The sequence below is a fragment of the Spermophilus citellus genome, assembly GCF_964194105.1.
Source record: "Spermophilus citellus genome assembly, chromosome: 7".
Taxonomy (NCBI): Eukaryota; Metazoa; Chordata; class Mammalia; order Rodentia; family Sciuridae; genus Spermophilus; species Spermophilus citellus.
Genome location: NC_138188.1, coordinates 35,940,754 through 35,958,794, shown reverse-complemented (window position 1 = coordinate 35,958,794; position 18,041 = coordinate 35,940,754). Strand labels below are relative to the sequence as shown.

Genomic DNA, 18,041 nt, shown 5'->3' with positions numbered 1-18,041 from the left:
TATTCCTCTGCAGGGACACTCCTCATCCACTTTATTGTTGAAGTTGTTCTTCAAATACTATTTCGTAAGAAAACCCATCTTAGGATGTAAGACTTGTATCAACTGTTACCCTCTTTCCTAGTTCCTTTCAGGGATTCTGAGGGCCCAAGTGTTAAGAGATGAGGCCTGTAGGAGGTGATTAGGTCATGAGGGATTAGTGCCCTTATGGGAGAGGTTTGAGCTTTTTCTCTGCTTCCTAGAGGTCATGAACTGAGCAGCTTTCTTCTGCCAGGCCCTTCTGCCTCAATGTTCTTCCTTACCTCCAGCCCACTTTATGGAGTTGGCTGACCTGGACTGACTCTTAGAAACCCCTCATCAGATAGATTTATTTTTTGCCTTACTCTGATGACTTTGTCATCCCCTGTCAAGAGTAGGAGTGATTTCAGCTCCTAAAGATGAAGACTTAAACCAAGAACGATTACCCGTGATTGCTCAGCATTTACTAACCTCATTCATTTGAGGAAGGAAGATGTCTCTGTAAATCTCAAGTAATGTTACTTTTGGAGGGGAAAAAAAAATTGCCTACAGCGGAAAGGAATACACTTGTAACAAATATGTGTATACAAAAGATTTATGAAAAATCAGCTTATTACTAAGTCAGCTTGATATAAAAGACTCCACGGGGAGGGGGCGGATTTGCCCCTTCTACCATGTGAGGGTTATGGCTGGTACTGAAGCCAGATTTAGACAGGCAGATAGGCAAGGGTCTATCCAGAGATTGGAGGAATTGAAATGCTAATGTCTTCAGAGCCCTTCATCCACCCTTATCTGTATAACCAGCACTGGGCCCCCTCCAAATTGTTGCTAAGGTAACCTATCCCAGGGATTGTCCTTCCCCCATAGGGAGTTGTAAAAGTTGTTAATTAATTTATCCTGGGCCCCCTTCCTACCAGATCACTCCACATTGACCCCTTGGGCCCAACTGTTTTTCATCTTTTGGCCATCCCACCTACCATTTCCTGGACCTAGTCATGTTTGTAGGAAGAAGAAAGATAGGGTGAAGGAGCAGGAGAACAAAGGAAGCCTAGCACATATAAAAAGCCAGAATTCCCTCACTTCTTGGGATACAGGATAACAGCTATGGTTCCCTTCTCCTTCCCAGAGAAGTTTGTGATACCCCTTTTAAAATAAACCCTGCTTTATATGCTTGCCTTGGCATGCTTCTCTAATGGCATACTTCAACATATGAGGAAGCAGAACTCACCAGTAATCTATGGTATCAGTACCAGTCCCATTTTGTCATCCGTACAATATGGCAATCTGAAACAATGATGTTTACAGAAGAAAGTTTATTCACGAGGTGGTCTTGTGTGAAGATGAGAGAGCAAGTCTCAAATATGCCTCCCTGAGAATAGGGTTTAGGGATATTTATGGTCTGTGGTGTGGGGAAAGGTGATTAGAGATTGGGAAACAACTGGTAATTTAGTCATGATCAGTAGTTATTATGACAGCCCATGTGTCAGAGGCATTATCTACAGCTTAACAGTGTTGATTTTTAAAGTAAAAAAGCAGGTAACTAGGAGCAGGTGAAATGGGTTAAATCTAAAAGAGCAAATTATAGCAGGTGAAGCAGATTAAACCTAGAGAATTTATTAAGGTTTCTCCTTTATTCCATGAGAATGCTGCAGGAAGGCACCGTCTTTAGAACAGAAAAACGAGCCCTCTCCAGATGGGATCTGCTGCTTTGATTTCAGACTTCCCAGTCAGCTTTGTAAGGAATACATTTCTATTGTTTAGAAATTATCTAGTCTAAGGTATTTTGTTACAGTAGGCTGAGGAGTTTTGTGTAATTTATTTTCTGTAGCTTGGTGTTAATATAAAGGATTGTTCTACCTTTAGGGTTGGAAGGGTAGATGTAACTGCTAAGTAGTCTATGAGAGAAGGCAGAGTTGGAAGACAATAGAGAAGCCCTGTTGATATTCAGAATAATATTGAATTCAGATTATGTTACAGGGATTCTGCTTATTGAGCGCTAATTTGTTTTCTGTCCTGAAAACAGAAAGGCCCTCTGAAGACAAAGACTTCATATTTATATTTTCTTATTTATTTGCTTTTCTTTGTAGGACAGAAATTGCAATAAGTGATTTTCTTAATATCTGTTAGTTATAGGTGGACACAATATCCTTATTTTATATTTATGTGGTGCTGAGGATCAAACCCAGTGTCATATGCATGCTAGGTGAGCACTCTACTTCTGAACCACAACCCAAGCATCACAATAAGTGATTTTTTTTTTTTTGAAAGAATGGTGGGGCAGGGGAAAGGCACTAGAGTGGAAGAATGAAGGAGGGAGGGTGTTAAAATGATCCCAGGGTAGAAGTTCCCAGAGATAGGATAAGGCTGATTCTTTCTTCCTAATCCTTAGTCCTTCCCTCCCTATTTTTTTTCCTGGTTCTTAAATTTTTTTTTTTAAATTTTTAAGTTAGACAGACCTTTATTTTTTATTCATTTATTTATATACAATGCTGAGAATCGAACCCAGGACCTCACAGATGCTAGGCAAGTGCTTTACCACTGAGCCATAACCCAGCCCCCTGGTTCTTAATTCTAAGGAACGATCCTGAGTTGTTGGGCTAGGACAAGGATCCCTGATTGGGAGCAGCTCAAAAGTATTGTTCAGTGAAGATGTTGCTTAACAATCATACATTTTTTAAAAATATTTTTTGTTGTTGATGGACCTTTTCTTTTTATGTGGTGCTAAGAATCGAACCCATGCCTCACACATGTAGACAAGTGTTCTATCACTAAACCACAAACCCAGCCCCATACTGTCTTATAAAACTCAAGGAATCCCACTATCTTTTACAAGACCAATAAGGTGTAATTTAGTAAATGCTTATGCCCCTGCTTCTAGTTTTTATAACATGCTAGTAATTATATTTATTTTACAAAGAGACACAAAGCCCTTCAGGAGTTACAGGGCTAAGATGCGAAGCCAGGCTTGTGGGATTTGCAAAGCTCATGTTAATAGAGCCTGTTACTTGAAAAGTATTATGCTTGAACAAAAATCTGGGCCTACTTGTAAAGGCCTGGGGAGCCCTCTGCCTAGAGGTCCTAGTCTAGTTTGTCTCACTCAAATCTGCTTTTCTTAATGCTTTTTTTTCTTTTTCTTTAGTACTGGGGATTAAACCCAGGCCCTTGCATGTGCTAGGCAAGCACTCTACCACTAAACTATACTCCTAGCCCTTTATATTTTGAGTCAGGATCTCACTGTTGCCTAGGTTGCCCTTGAATTTGGATCCTCAGCCTAGACTGCCTGAGTGGGATTACAGGTGTGTGCCATCACTCGATGCTGAACTTAATTTTTAAACAGCATAAATGGAGACCAAAACAAATGGAAAAGGTTAGACATCTGTTAACTAGAGATTTAAAATTCCTCCCCCCCAAAAAAAAAAAATTCCCCATGCTCCTTTCTGGTACTGTTCCAGTGTGAGTGTTGGCTATTTGCTAAACAGTTTAGAAATAAATTCCAATCATGAGAACTCCCTTTTGCTTCTGGAGCTCAGGCTTAAGACATCCTTGCATTTCCCAGGAAGTTACTGATAAAGAGGCTGTGTAACCTGACTCAAAAGGAAAGGTTTTGATGGAAAAGTATGTGGTCCTGTCTGCCTCTAGTTTAAGTTGGAAAGTCATGCTAGCATTTGAAGCCTACCATATTTATAGCAGAGAGACAAATGATAACTGGGTCCTAATCAATTTCTTTATTGCTTAAGAAGACCATTTGAATCATTTTTTTATTGCATCTGAAACAATCTTGTCTAATCCAAGGATGCTTGTCCACCAGGCCACAATTTAAGGCAGTCCCACATAGAAGAGTGGGAAAATCTCTCTATTGACCTAGAAAAGGCAAGGAAGCAATGAGATTGTATTTCAAGAGTTGAAAATAAAAATCTGCCAGCCACTATTAGTGTGAATAACCAGCTATGGAAAAAGCAAGTTGTGGAAGCTGGCTAGGACACACCTGCATTGGGGGAAAACACAAATCAAACTCAGTGACCCTATTTGTTTGGAAGAGGGCTAAGTACGGGCTTGAAATATTGACCATAAGTGTTGTGCCCTTGGACCTCCAGGTGAGAGACTCCTTGGCTGATAACCTCCCCGGTAGATCATGTTGGCCAGTGTGGGACTCAAATCCACCCAGACCTGCTTCATTTGACCAACGGGAAAAGAAAGGTGACACCATTTAGGCATGAAATGCAATCCAATGGTAGATCCCTGGGACTTCAGATTTTCCCCTTTAAATATTTTTTATCAAGTAGGCACCCCCCATACATTTTTTAAAGCAGTGATTAGTGACCCTAGTTTTAAATTCTGAATTCATTAAGCTGGGAAATAGAAGACTGGACCATTTCCTTTGGTGGAAAATAGAAAGCTGTGAACATATGATCTATTTTTTACCTATTATGTTAGGGTGCAAGAAATTTAGGTTTTTTTTTTAATATTTATTTTTTAGTTCTCGGCGGACACAACTTCTTTGTTGGTATGTGGTGCTGAGGATCGAACCCGGGCTGCACACACGCAGGGCGAGAGCGCTACCGCTTGAGCTACATCCCCAGCCCAAGAAATTTAGGTTTGAAGATGTCAAAACAATGTCTTTCCATTTTATATGGCCCCCCCCCAAAGCCTGTCAGTGGTTCCCCATAACCTCCTGGGTAAATTTCCTGCACCTTATTATATCTCCTAAATTTCTCTTTCTGCTTCTCCAATGATGCAACAAACTCAAATTTCTCCAGAAGTTTTCAGTAAGTTCTATTGTATTTGTAAATGTTTTGGGATTTGGATTGGTGCTTTTGAGGAGGACGGATATAAACTGTACCAAAAAGGACCAAATTTAATTACAACAAAAAAATTTAAAAAATAATATGGTTTACTGAGCAAGTATGAGATAGGCATTACATTAAAATGATTTGGAACAATTGTAACTTGCATAAGTTTTCTCTAAATATTTCCTCCTATTGCTGAGAACTGTTACTTGCTATTCAGAAACATTCTTAATTATTCTCCAGGTTTGCAGTTCTCCCTCATGACTGCACTTTGGCATCACCTGGCGGGGCGGGCGGGGGGGCAGCCCAGAGATTGATATAATTGGCTAGGGGCCTGCACGAAACTCCCCAGGTGATTCTAATGCGCGTCCAGGGTTGAGCCCCGCTGGCTATAGAAGATTTCGTCGACATCCTTACGTAATCCTTCTTTCCATTCTGTGGCCTGCCCACCCTCTTCTGATCATGTCTGCACTCCTGAAGCCCAATGTAGGGCCTTGCATTTTATAGTCATTTGGTAAATGCTGTATGGGAGGGTGATATCAACATTCTTTGGGATCCTCCAAATGCCAGTTGCTGCATGGCTCAGTCAAGTGAAGAGTCGGGAACTTGGCTGACAGCTACCTTGCAAGAGCTCTTGGTCTTGCGAGAGTGGGATGGTGCAGAGAGGACAGTCTGAGGTGGCCAGGTCTCACTCTCCGGTCATTGCATCAACAACTGTGTATTTCCGATGTCTCCCGGGTAAATGAGGTTCCACTTGAGACCTCTCACCTAATGCCGCAAGCGTGGGCTGGGAAGGCAGTAGGGGTGACAGCAAGCCCTGAACTGCGCAGCCAAGCTCCCGCCTAGGGGTGGTAAGCCCCGCCGCCATCAGCAGAGCCAATCAGCGGTCGCGGGGCGGAGTCAGTCCCTAGTGGGCCGGAGAGAATCGCTACGGTTGCTCGCAGGCCGAGAGTGGGCGGGCCCTCGACGCGCTCGGGCTCGATTGGCCTCCCCTCGGCGGCGGTAACGGTCTGGGAGGCGGGCCGGGTCGGCTGGGCTGGGCCGGCCGGGCGGGGCTGGGCTGCTGGTGGGAGGCGGCAGCTGAAGGTGAGTGGCGCGTGGGGCGGCGGAAGGTGTCTGCTGAAGCCCTCTGCTAGAGACCCCTCTGCTAGAGAGCCCTCAGACCTGGCCTTGCCCGGGCCCTAGGTGGTCGGTCCGGCAGAGCCCGCTCCTCAGGGCCCGGGAGCCGCCGCTGAGGGTGGTTCGCGCTAACGAACACCGGTGTGAAGGTCTGGGGGCCGCGCGGACCTGGCTGAGCCCCGGCTCCCCAGCTTTTGTGCCTTTGGCTTCGTACTTAACGCCTTTCTTTGTAGCATAAAAGTGGTCATTCTTAGGTGGCGATTGTGAGAATTCAGTGAAGTTCAGAATCGCACCTGGCCCGGGTGGGTCCGGGCTGGTCCGGCCCCGCGTTAGTGTCGGGAGCTGTGACGGCCGGGCCTCCGGGACGGTCGCAGGAATGGGGGAGCGGAGCATCCTCTCTCCTGCTTTTTAGGCTCATCCTGGATTCCGGGGAACGCAGACTTTATTGGGAGTCTGTTTTGTTTGGATGTGGGGAGGGGGGAGTCAAAAGGCCGAGAGAGACCCCTAACAGACCAACCAGAAGAGGTTTGGGGAGTTTCACTTCGTTTTTAATCATCATGATTTTTAACCCTGCAGACAATACCCGTATCGATTTCAATCCTCCATGTTTTTTTGTTTATTTTACTTTGAATATTGCCAAGTAGACATGTGCTACCTCTGCCCCATCTTTTAAGAATTAACTGACTTGGAGTTTTACAGAGTGTTTTTTATTTTATTTTTTATTTTTGCCTCACAGTAGAAGAGGCCAGTTCTAACCCTTTCTGGAACATGTTCTGGGACAGAATGAGATGATATCCAGTCCTCTTTCCTTATTTGTTGCGAGTTAAACAGCAAGTTGGTATATTTTTGGAATAGTTTTTGTATATAGAGAATAGAGACTTTAAAAACATAACTTTCATTTATGCAGTAATTTCAAATATGTACTTTTGAGAAAGTTTATGGATTTATGATTTAAGAAAGAACGGTTACTGATCAGGCTTATTTCCGTTCTTTTGCCTCCAAAATGTTAAAAATAATTCAATTTTAATATAGGTAGATGTTACAGGGGCTTCAGATATTTAAAAGTAGTTTAACCAAATGCTCTTGGGAAGCATGGACAGTACCAGGATATACCTTTTTTTGCTTCCCTACACTTACATATCATGTACAAACCAACTTCTACCCCACAATCCCTTACTCTGAGAGTCTTTAGGTGTGTCACACTGATGAAAGCTTACAGCTTCTACCTTGGCCCTGGGAAGCATTTGGTTTCTTCCTGTGACTTTCAGTTCCAAATCTGTGTCCCATTATAGCCTTAAGAGGGGAAAAGGCTACTGTAAAATATTATTCAGAATAGACTTCTGAAAAGGAGGACTGAGCACAGGTGCAAATGAGGAGTAGTTTTTTTTCTTGCATTTGCTTTTGTGATCACTGGTTGTTTGAGAATGCTTCCTTTTAATTTGCTTGCAACTGAGAACATCCTATCCATTTCTTTTGAAGCCAGAAATCAAAATGTTTCAACAAAGCAGGATGAGGAAAGGTATGAAAGGGGAGAAAAAATGGAGGAGTCATGGTGGTGAGCCATGGAACCCTGGGACAGTTACTGCATTTGTTTAGCCTTTGGTTAGCAGTTCTGAGTACAAGGGGTCCCTGTCCTGGAAATAACTATACAAGACCCTTCTTAGTAATAGGTTGAACATTTCAATATTTTGGTCTGTATATTTTTGAACCTAGATGAAGATCCAGTTTCAGACATGAGACTCACTGAGAAATAACTTCATTGAGATCAACTTGAGTGATTAGATACCAAAATGCAAGAGGAATGTGCTATGACTGAGGTATGTCTAATGTGACAATTTTGTGAGATTATGGGAAGGGTCTCATATTTATTGAATACTGTACTAGATTTGTAACATATTTCCTTTTGACAATGCTATCATTTTAAACTCAATAAGGAAACTGAGGTTCAGAGAAGTTATATAACTACTTGACATCTATTCTGTGTGCAGGGCACTGCTCTTTGTTCTTTTTATATTAGCTCTTCTAATCTTTACAATGACCCAGTGAGCTATCATCAGTTTTTGATGAGAAAATTGAAGCATAGAGAGATCAGTACTCTGGTTTTGTGGCAGAGTCTGTGATGTGAATCAAGGTAGTTTAGCTGCAGACCGATATCAGAATTCTTGTTTTTTTTTTTTTTCTTTTTTATTTAACAAAATATTGGTTGTAAGCCAGGGGCAATGGGGCATGCCTGTAATCCCAGTAACTTGGGAGGCTGAGGCAGGAAGACTGAAAATTCAACGCTAGCCTCAGCAACTTAGTGTGAGACCTTGTCTCAAAATAAAAAAATAAAAAGGACTGTGGATGTGGCTTAGTGGGTAAGCAACCCTGGGTTCAATCCCTAGAACCACCCCTCTTCCTCAAAAAAGAAAAAAAAAAACCAACAAAACTTTAATTGAAAAATTATTTATTAAATAAAACAAAAGCCCTACATACCAAGTATATAACTTAATAGTATGACATGATACCACAAAGTTAGGCCAGAGCCCTTCAGTTGCCTAATTTGAATCAGAACTCCTGTGCTTCTATTAGGTGGTATTATTTTTATAATAATCGCTTTGTTAGTGTTTTATTTTGGTTGGTGCTAGGGATCACTCTACCCCTTAGCTATGTCCCTAGTCCTTCCCTGTGTTTTTAAAGTTTTATCAAAAGTATATAGTCTTGTATTCTATAATGTGGCCTTTTTCATTAAAAAAATTTAAGTATTTACTCTGTGAGGTTTTTTTCCTCCATTCTTTTCTTTTCCTAACAGTTTGTGTGATTAAGAACCTGAATTTTAGATTTTGCTGATTGTGAACTCAACAGTTTAGTATGTTCCTCTGCCTTCAGTAATTCTTATACATTTTCAGCTGGATCCAAGCTGACAATTTTGGTAGTTGGTTTTTTTGTTGTTGTTTTGTTTTGTTTTTAATGGGATCTTGCCCTGTTGTATACGCTGGCCTAGAACTCCTGGGCTCAAGGTATTCTCTTACCTCAGCTTCCTGAGTAACGAACCACAAGTGATTCTTTTTTTCTATTATTTGTTTCTATTATTTGTTTTAATTAGTTATATATGAAAGTAGAATGCCCTATGATACATCATACATAAATGGAGTATAATTTCTCATTTGTCTGATTGTACATGATATATAGAATACTACTGGTCATGTAGTCATATGTACAACTTTGGTGATTCTTTTGAGTTGTGTTTGGCAGAAACATAATGTCTCATTGTCTTTTTCCTTTTGATCTTAGCATGTGTTGATACTTGGTGACTATATCCATTCACTGAGGGTTGCAAAAGGGGGATAGTCTAAGTATCTCTTTCAGTTGAAATATTAGACCCTTTATCCATTATTTGGATACCCAGCAGTAAATTCATAGAGGAAAGGTAGGATAAATGCTTGATTTTTTATTTACTAATTTTCAAGATAATTCATTATTTTCTGAAGACTTAAAATCTGACTTCACTATAAACTCGAACTCAAATTGTTAAGTTGCAGTTCATTGTAATTATTATCTTTATTAAAGCTCATCTTGTCTCATCTTTGGCTTGTGGGAACCTAGTCAAGCCTTTTTGTTGTTATTGTTACAGGGATTGAGCCCAAGGGCTCTTAACCACGAGCCATACCCACAGCCCTTCTTATTTTTTATTTTGAGATAGGATCTCACTAGGTTGTTTAAGACCTTGCTGAGTTGCTGAGGCCTAATTTGAACTTGTGATCCTCTTACCTCAGTCCCCCAAGCTGCTGGAATTACAGGTGCATGCCCAGCAGCTTAAACCTATCTTTTTAATTTTTTGGTGGTACTGGAATTGAACCCAGGGGCACTCTCCCATTGATCTGCATTGCCAACCCTTTAAAAATATATAATTTTTTAAGATGGGGGTTTCCCCATCTCAGGGCCTTGAATTTATAATCTTCCTACTTTAGCTTCCAGAGTCACCGGGATTACACATTTGTGCCCTGGGCTTGGCTAAGCCTAACTTTAGTAATAATTTGATAGCTTCCTTGTTATCTGATAACAATTTCTGTCCCAGAACTAAAAGATAGCCATGTAACAGAAACATGTTTTAAAACAGATCTATTTGCTCAGTATCATGGAAAAGTGCATCAAAAAATTAAAGAAAAGATAGTGCAGTTGACAGTATAAAACATGGGGAAAATGCACTTATTTTGGGAGTGGGTAATACGTAGGAGACTTTGGGCCTATAGTTGCATGGACGACAGATATTTAAGGGTGTCACAGAGCAGTGGTGTCTGTTAGACCCTGTTGCAAGGTTATGCTAAAATTGATGTTTTCCTCTTGTTCTTGTATAAATAGAGATATATTGGTGATAAATGAGTGAAGTGGAAAGACCTTAAAAAAAATCATTCTTAGAACAAAATGACATGTCCATTTGGCAAGGATATTTAACTTAGTGATTTAAATCCTAAACTATTTTTACGGCATAACAAAACCAAGTGCCTCAATTTTACCATTTGACCAATCCCCTTACTTTTTCTTTGACCTTAGGTTTCTACATTTTTTATTTTTTAATTTCTCATTTTTTATCCTCCCATTAATGCTATTAGTTCTACCGTTCATTGGCTGAATTTATGGGCTTGGAGCTGCTAAAAATCTGTTTTAAGAAGTTTTGCTTTTAAGCTACAGATGTACCTGATTCTCAGGTATTGACTGAGAACATTTTGTACCTCTCATTAACTAATTGACTTAATAAGAATATATATCAGGGGGTTGGGGATATAGCTCAGCTGGTAGAGTGCTTGCCTCACATGCACAAGGCCCTGGGTTCAATCCCCAGCACCACAAAAAAAATTATATATATAATCAACATGAACTACTAGAATTGAACGTCATAAGCATAGTTATTTTATGGTATGGACTTAATAGCTACAATATCAGAAGTCTTTCTTTGTTGGTTTTTAAAATTTCATTCTCTTTCTTTTTTCCTGTATGCCTTGTTTATCTTTGAAAGTTTGTTGGATGTTGTGTATGGGACATTTTTCTGGGAGTGATTTGAAGCCTTTTTTCAGAGAGGATTTCATTTGCATTTTCCACTTCTTCAGGATCATCCTGTTAACCTACGATGATCTTGAAGTACTAGAACAACAAAGAAGAGGGGAAGCCAGGTTTGAGGTTGATGGGAGAGCTAGTTTACTTCTGATTCACCCTTATCCTGAGAGTTTAGCCCCTCAAGGTTATAACTTTAAGTTAGAGTGGCTTTGATCTTTAGCATTTATTTTCACTGCTCTGTGGAATTGGCAGATGCCTTTGGGAAAAGTCAGTTGATGAATCTCTTCATGAGATTCTTTAGCAGCTACATGCCTAATCTGCATAAGTTTAAAACTCCATAGACTTGGCTATTCAGGAGCCTGATGCAGCCTGCTCTGGCAGTGTCAGCATCACTATGTCTTCCAATGTCATAGCTGTGACTACTGTGAGTTGCTGTGGATAAGCATAATTATCACTTCTTCCTTGGTATCTTCCTCTATTTCCCTGAGACCAGTCTTTTCTGAATTGGTCAATTCTTCCTACATTCTTTTCTAACAATTTTACTTTAAGAAAGAAGGAATTATATCTGTATGTCAGAGACCTAAGGAAAGTTTTTCCTCTCATATGGCAGTTTTAGATAACAAGAAAAAATGATGGGTAGGGTAGACTAAATGTTTTTTGGTGACCAACAGAATCCTTGTTGCTAGTTTCTGTTCTACTTAGAAATAAACACTATCTAAGTAAATGTCACTTCATTTATCCTTGGCGTTCAGTGAATTGTTAGACTGGCCTGTAACCGTAGGCCCAGACATAGTTCTTTTAGAATTTTGGGTAGCAGCTTCCCAAAGATAAGTTCATTAGTGTTGCATCATTTTCACCTTCTCTAGTTAAAATAAATAGTTCCTTTCTCATTTTCATTCTCTCCCCCCCTCCCTCCCTCTCTCCCCCCTCCCTCCCCCTCTCCCCCCTCCCTCCCCCTCTCCCCCCTCCTCCCCTCCCCCCTCCCCTCTCCCCCCTCCCCCCTCTCTCCCCCCTCCCCCCTCTCTCCCCCCTCCCCCCTCTCTCCCCCCTCCCCCCTCTCTCCCCCCTCCCCCCTCTCTCCCCCCTCCCCCCTCTCTCCCCCCTCCCCCCTCTCTCCCCCCTCCCCCCTCTCTCCCCCCTCCCCCCTCTCTCCCCCCTCCCCCCTCTCTCCCCCCTCCCCCCTCTCTCCCCTCTCCCCCTCTCTCTTCCCCCTCCCCCTCTCTCCCCCCTCCCCCTCTCTCTCCCCCCTCCCCCTCTCTCTCCCCCCTCCCCCTCTCCCCCCCTCCTGCCTCCCCCCTCTCTCTCCCCCTCCTGCCTCCCCCCTCTCTCTCCCCCTCCCGCCTCCCCCCTCTCTCTCCCCCTCCCGCCTCTCCCCCCTCTCTCTCCCCCTCCCGCCTCTCCCCCCTCTCTCTCCCCCTCCCGCCTCTCCCCCCCTCCCCTCCCCCCCTCTCTCCCCCTCCCGCCTCTCCCCCCTCTCTCTCCCCCTCCCGCCTCTCCCCCCTCCCCCTCCCCTCCCCTCCCCTCCCCTCGCCCTCCCCTCCCCTCCCCCTCCCCTCCCCCCTCCCCTCCCCCTCCCCTCCCCCCTCCCCTCCCCCTCCCCTCCCCTCCCCCTCCCCTCCCCCCCCTCCCCTCCCGCCTCTCCCCCCTCTCCCCTTTCCCTCCCCCCTCCCTCCTTCTCCCTCTCTCCCTCTCTCCCTCTCTCCCTCTCTCCCTCTCTCCCTCTCTCCCTCTCTCCCTCTCTCCCTCTCTCCCCCTCTCCCCCTCTCCCCCTCTCCCCCTCTCCCCCTCTCCCCCTCTCCCCCTCTCCCCCTCTCCCCCTCTCCCCCTCTCCCCCTCTCCCCCTCTCCCCCTCTCCCCCTCTCCCCCTCTCCCCCTCTCCCCCTCTCCCCCTCTCCCCCTCTCCCCCTCTCCCCCTCTCCCCCTCTCCCCCTCTCCCCCTCTCCCCCCCCTCTCCCCCCTCCTTCCCTCTCTCTCTCTCTCTCTCTCTCTGGGTCTGTGTGAGAGACAGAGCTTGCACAAGCATGCATGCATGTGAGAAAGCTCAGAATCTTTTTTTCTGTACTGCTGAGGAATTCAGAATTATATTCCCAGAAAAAAATTATAATTTAGGGCATATTCAAATGATTTATACAGTCAGCTCTCTAGGAAAATAGCTGTTTCAACATAGGCATGGCCTGATTTGCTTTGCAAGAGTCATGGATTCTTTTAAGTTATAATTTCCTTTAACTCTTATTCTTTTTTGTTTAGGCAACTCAAATTTTCTTATTACCAGGCTTGACTTTGGACTCTACAAAAGAAACTATGTCTCCAGCAGCCCCTAAAACTCAGGAGTCCGTTCAATTATCAAACAAACTCATGCTTGAAAAACAGGTAAATTGAAATATTTTAAAGTTTTTCAAAATATGTGCAAAACAATGTTAGATCTATAAATGTGAAAAATCTGACTTTGGAAGATTTCCTTGATCAAATAATTTTGGGGAATTCTGGGGTAAATATTACTAAGTAGTTTTACTGACACATCAGTCTCCAAAGGACAATTTAATATGTCATTTTCCTTTGATCACTAGTTTGAATATTTCATTAGACTTGTGTTCTGCAGCACTTATTTTGGAAAATGCTATTCCCTGTTATTTCAGAATTCATAAACTTTTTTTTAGTATATGAAGTATCAGGTAACAATATGTATAACTTTATCATTGAAAATGTGTAACCTTATTATATACAGAGCATTTTTTTTTTTTTTGAGAGAGAGGGGGAGAATTTTTTTAATATTTATTTTTTAGTTTTCAGCAGGCACAACATCTTTATTTGTATATGTTGCTCAGGATCAAACCCGGGCCGCACGCATACCAGGCAAGCTCGCTACCACTTGAGCCACATCCCCAGCTCAGAGAGCATTTTGTTTTTAATGAATTACAGTAATTAAATAATTACTATGAGTATCCATTGATACCCACTTAGAAATTTTGATTCCTAAAAGAAACATCAGTGATAATTTTAATCCTGAATCCATCAAGTTGTTCAGTTCTGTGATCAAATGGCCTAAGGCATAAGTAAGGGAAAAGTTGTGTGTGAGAGAAGTATATAAAAAGTAAAGGGGAGGAAAATGTTAGCAGTCAAAAAGATATATTTTGGGCTAAGAATATAGCTGAGTGGTAGGATGCTTGCCTAGTATACACTATTCCCTGGGTTATGTCTCTACACCATACAACAACAAGGGTTTCACTTTGATGTGGGAGGCAGTCTTGCTGAATGATTTGCATTCTCTTCCCCTTGAGCAGAGGGGCTCTGATCATCACTCTCGTAGTGACCTGGACATTGCCCTGGTCCTGGAGGTTGAGGTTGTGTCTTCAGAGGTAGGCGTGCCATTCTGCAGTCCATTAGGTTGAGTTACACTCACCTGTCCTTGTAACCCTGCCCCTCTTGACCTTTTTTGAAGAATGAGGGTCCCCCCAATAAAAGCTCACTTTCAAATGTGCTCGCGCTCTCACCAGCCTCTCATGATTTTCCTTGCTTTCCCATTTGGGGACCTTGAGGCTGAGAGCAGAGGAGCCATCCTGAAGCTTGATTTAAAGGTAAAGTGTGTGTCTGTGTTTTATTTGGTGTCCCAGAAAATTCACATGAGCGACCTTAAGTTCAGCTGCCTGTGCAGGTCAGGGGTGGCACTATGAGTCATGGTAGTATAAAAGAACCATTAGGGTAATTTGTTTCTTTTTTTGTTGATAAACTGTTTTAGGTTATGCACTATATTAATAAAAAAATTTTGTGTTTTATATATTTATATTTATTTTTTAAGCATTTAAACATTGAACCTTCTCTCAACCTTTTCACAGAGATATCCTTTAAACTTAAAAAGCACCTCACACAGTTATTTCAGAATCAATCATTGTACTTGCATTAACAATGGATTATATGGCCAGGCACGGTGGCATATTCCTATAAGCTAGTGGTTCCAGAGGCTGAGGCAGGAGGACCACAAGTTCAAAGCCAGACCTAAGCAACTTAGTGAGATCCTTTCTCACCAAAAACCAAACAAAAACAGGAGTTTACAGCTAGGAATAGAGTTTAGTGGTAGAGCTGAGGCTCTGGAAACTCAATCCCCAGTGCTGAAAAACTAACCAACTGAGAAATAACCCCCAAGATATATTTAAATACATGATATTAAATTGTTTTATAATCTTTGTATGTATGTGTGCTTGGGATTAAATCCAGGGTCTCATGTGTGTTAAATCCAACCTCTAAATGTGTTGTTCTAAAAAACCTCTTTCAGTCCTGTATTTTTTATTTCTTCCCATTCTAATGTGTTTATTCATTTACTCAAGAGAGCTAGAATTCCTTTCTCAAGTTTAGGATGCAAATACAAATTCAGAATCAACTATAAGATTTCAGAGTGTCCTTCAGGTGATTCTACTGGAATTGTTGGTCAAGGTGGACATGCTTCTGTGTGATGGACTAGGTCTAAGTTTTTGGTTCCATCTAGTTAGGTGTGTCTTGATATTTTTGGGACTAATCATTTGGCTCCATCTAGTTAGGTGTGTTTGAACGACTGATCTTTTCCTTACTATTCAATTAATATTACCTAGTTTGCACTGTTTTTTGAGTGGATCCTGGTCTAGTTCATGAAATCTGTTTGGCTCACTGGAATTATGAAGTGTTGTAATTATTATTTTTTTCTTTAATTTGTCCATTAAGGCCTACAAATGAACATTCTCCATGATGTGATAATTTGTGCTTATTTGCATGCCTCTTGTCTGTTGCTGATTTTGTTAGAAATAATAAATGTATTCAATTTTAATCAGATATGCTTAAAAATTCATGTTTGAAAATTTTTTGAAGAAGCTGTTATTTTGAAAAAATAGGAAATTGTATTGTAAGAATTTTCCTTCATATCTTTTTTTTTTTTTTAGAGAGAGGAAAGGGGGGGGGAGAGAGAGAGAGAGAGAGAGAGAGAGAGAGAGAATTTATTTATTTATTTACTTTTTTTAGTTCTTGGCGGACACAACATCTTTGTTGGTATGTGGTGCTGAGGATCGAACCCGGGCCGCACGCATGCCAGGCGAGCGCGCTACCGCTTGAGCCACATCCCCAGCCCTTCCTTCATATCTTAAGGTTGATCCTTTTCTCTCTCCTTGTCATTGTAGCAGGAAGAAGCAGAATGGGAAAGTATAAATGTGCTGTTGATGAATCACGGCTTACAATCTTTGTGCTTGGTCAAAAGACCAGATATTAAAGGTAATCAGATCCTATTTTTTGTTTAAGGTAAAAAGTTTTTTAATCCTAAAATGTTTTACTTGATTATTACTATCTGTATTGTATTTTTTAAAATGTAGATCTCATCCTTTTTGACAAACAGTCATCACAAAGGATGAGACAGAATTTGAAAACATTGATGGAAGAAACAGTTCGTCAACAGAACATGATACAGGAGCTTATAGAAAACAACCAGAAACTTAAGTAAGAAAATGCAAAGTCTCCTTTAAATTATTTGTATATATTCTATAAGTAATGACCATGAAAATGATTCTGCAATTAAAATTTTTATTTTGACTAAATATTAAATTTAAAAAATTTATAGGTAAATTTAAAAAAGATCTTTTGGTAATAGTTTACCATAGATATGTAATGGTACTATGTATGTTTTTGTTTCTGTAATAAGATAGAAATGCTGTGGCTAGGGATATAGCTTCATGACACACCACCTGCTTAATGTGTGAGGCCCTGAGTTCAATCCCTGCACCAAAAACAGAATGCAGATACATTTTACAAAGTCAATAAATTGGGTATGTTTGGTGATTTTATTTATTTTTAGTACTAAGGGAAGGAATTGTGTGTCTATTAAATTAGAAATGAACTTCAGCTAGAACAAAACCGAGCAGCCCATCAGGAACAGCGAGCTAATGAGTTGGAACAAATTATGGAGAGTGTGAAAGCTAAAATTGGTGAATTGGAGGATGAATCCCTAAATAGGGTTTGCCAGCAACAAACTAAAATAAAAGATCTTCAAAAGGAGCAGAAAACTTTACAGGTACTGAGTTATGTGTTTTTTTAGTCGATTAGTACAGCTCATCATTGACTTCCATGTTGCTTAACTTGGTGATTTTTACCTTCCTTGACCTATCACTGTTTCCTTTTCCAGAACATCCTATTTCCCTCACCTCACTGGACATTCTATAGTTCCTTTGCTGCTGGTTCTTCTCTCCTTCCTAACCTCTTGATGTTGGAATTCTCCAGTACTTGGTCCTTAATATCTTGTCTTTTTTTTTTACATACCCTAACTCTCTTGACCTCAATCTGATTCATGGCTCCTCAATTTTTATGTATAGCCCAGACCTGTCCTCTAATTCTATACTGATAGCCAGCTTTAAAATCTCTATTGGATGTCTAATAAGCACCTAGAACTTTTTTATGTGTAAAACTGAGTTCTTTTTATAGAAAGGGTAGTGTTACAACAATGAATGCTGAGTTTTTCCTAGTATCAAAAATATTTACATTAAAATGTAGATGTTTTGTGAAACATCTACATTTTAATGTAAAAAGGAAATGAATCTTTTGTGTTGATAGCAAATCAGGGAAGATAAAAGTGCTCCTGGAGTATAATTATTTTACAGTTTAAGGGACATTCTTCTATTTTTAGTATACACTTGTTTTCAATTTTAGACTGGTTTCATGCTGCATATTTTGTAATTTGGAGCAAGGAAACATTGGTTTTTGTATGTCTGGCAAAGAAGTCAAGGAGATCAATAAATGTAGGTATAGTGAAAAATTGGAGAAAAGACAACTTATGTGACATAGAGGATTATATTTATATCTAGTCTCATTTATCATAATTGTTTTGAGATTTTATTCATGTGGCCGTATGCTGTGATTTTTATGAGTCTTCCTTAAAGGTTCATGTGCTAAAGGCTTCATCCTCAGGGTATCATTATTGGGAAGAAATGGAACTTTTAGGAGGAGGGGTTCCAGTGGGAGGTCCTAAGTCTTTTCTTTGCTTCCTGACTTATAATGTAAGTGAGTTTGCTCTGCCATGTTCTCCTGCTGTGATGTGTCATCCTCACTTGTGACCCAAAGAAATGGAATAATTCATTC

At 41.1% G+C, this 18,041-nt stretch overlaps 1 protein-coding gene across 1 annotated transcript in view; it reads left to right on the top strand.

Moving 5' to 3' along the window:
* Positions 1-5,776: 5,776 nt before the first annotated feature.
* Positions 5,777-18,041, top strand: part of CEP70 (centrosomal protein 70) — a 48,725-nt gene continuing 36,460 nt past the window's right edge. Inside the window, 6 exon segments of the mRNA XM_081302285.1 lie at positions 5,777-5,888; positions 7,635-7,738; positions 13,203-13,325; positions 16,097-16,187; positions 16,286-16,409; positions 16,800-16,980. Coding sequence (XP_081158411.1) covers positions 7,712-7,738; positions 13,203-13,325; positions 16,097-16,187; positions 16,286-16,409; positions 16,800-16,980 — 546 coding nt within the window. The 5' untranslated portion in view covers positions 5,777-5,888; positions 7,635-7,711.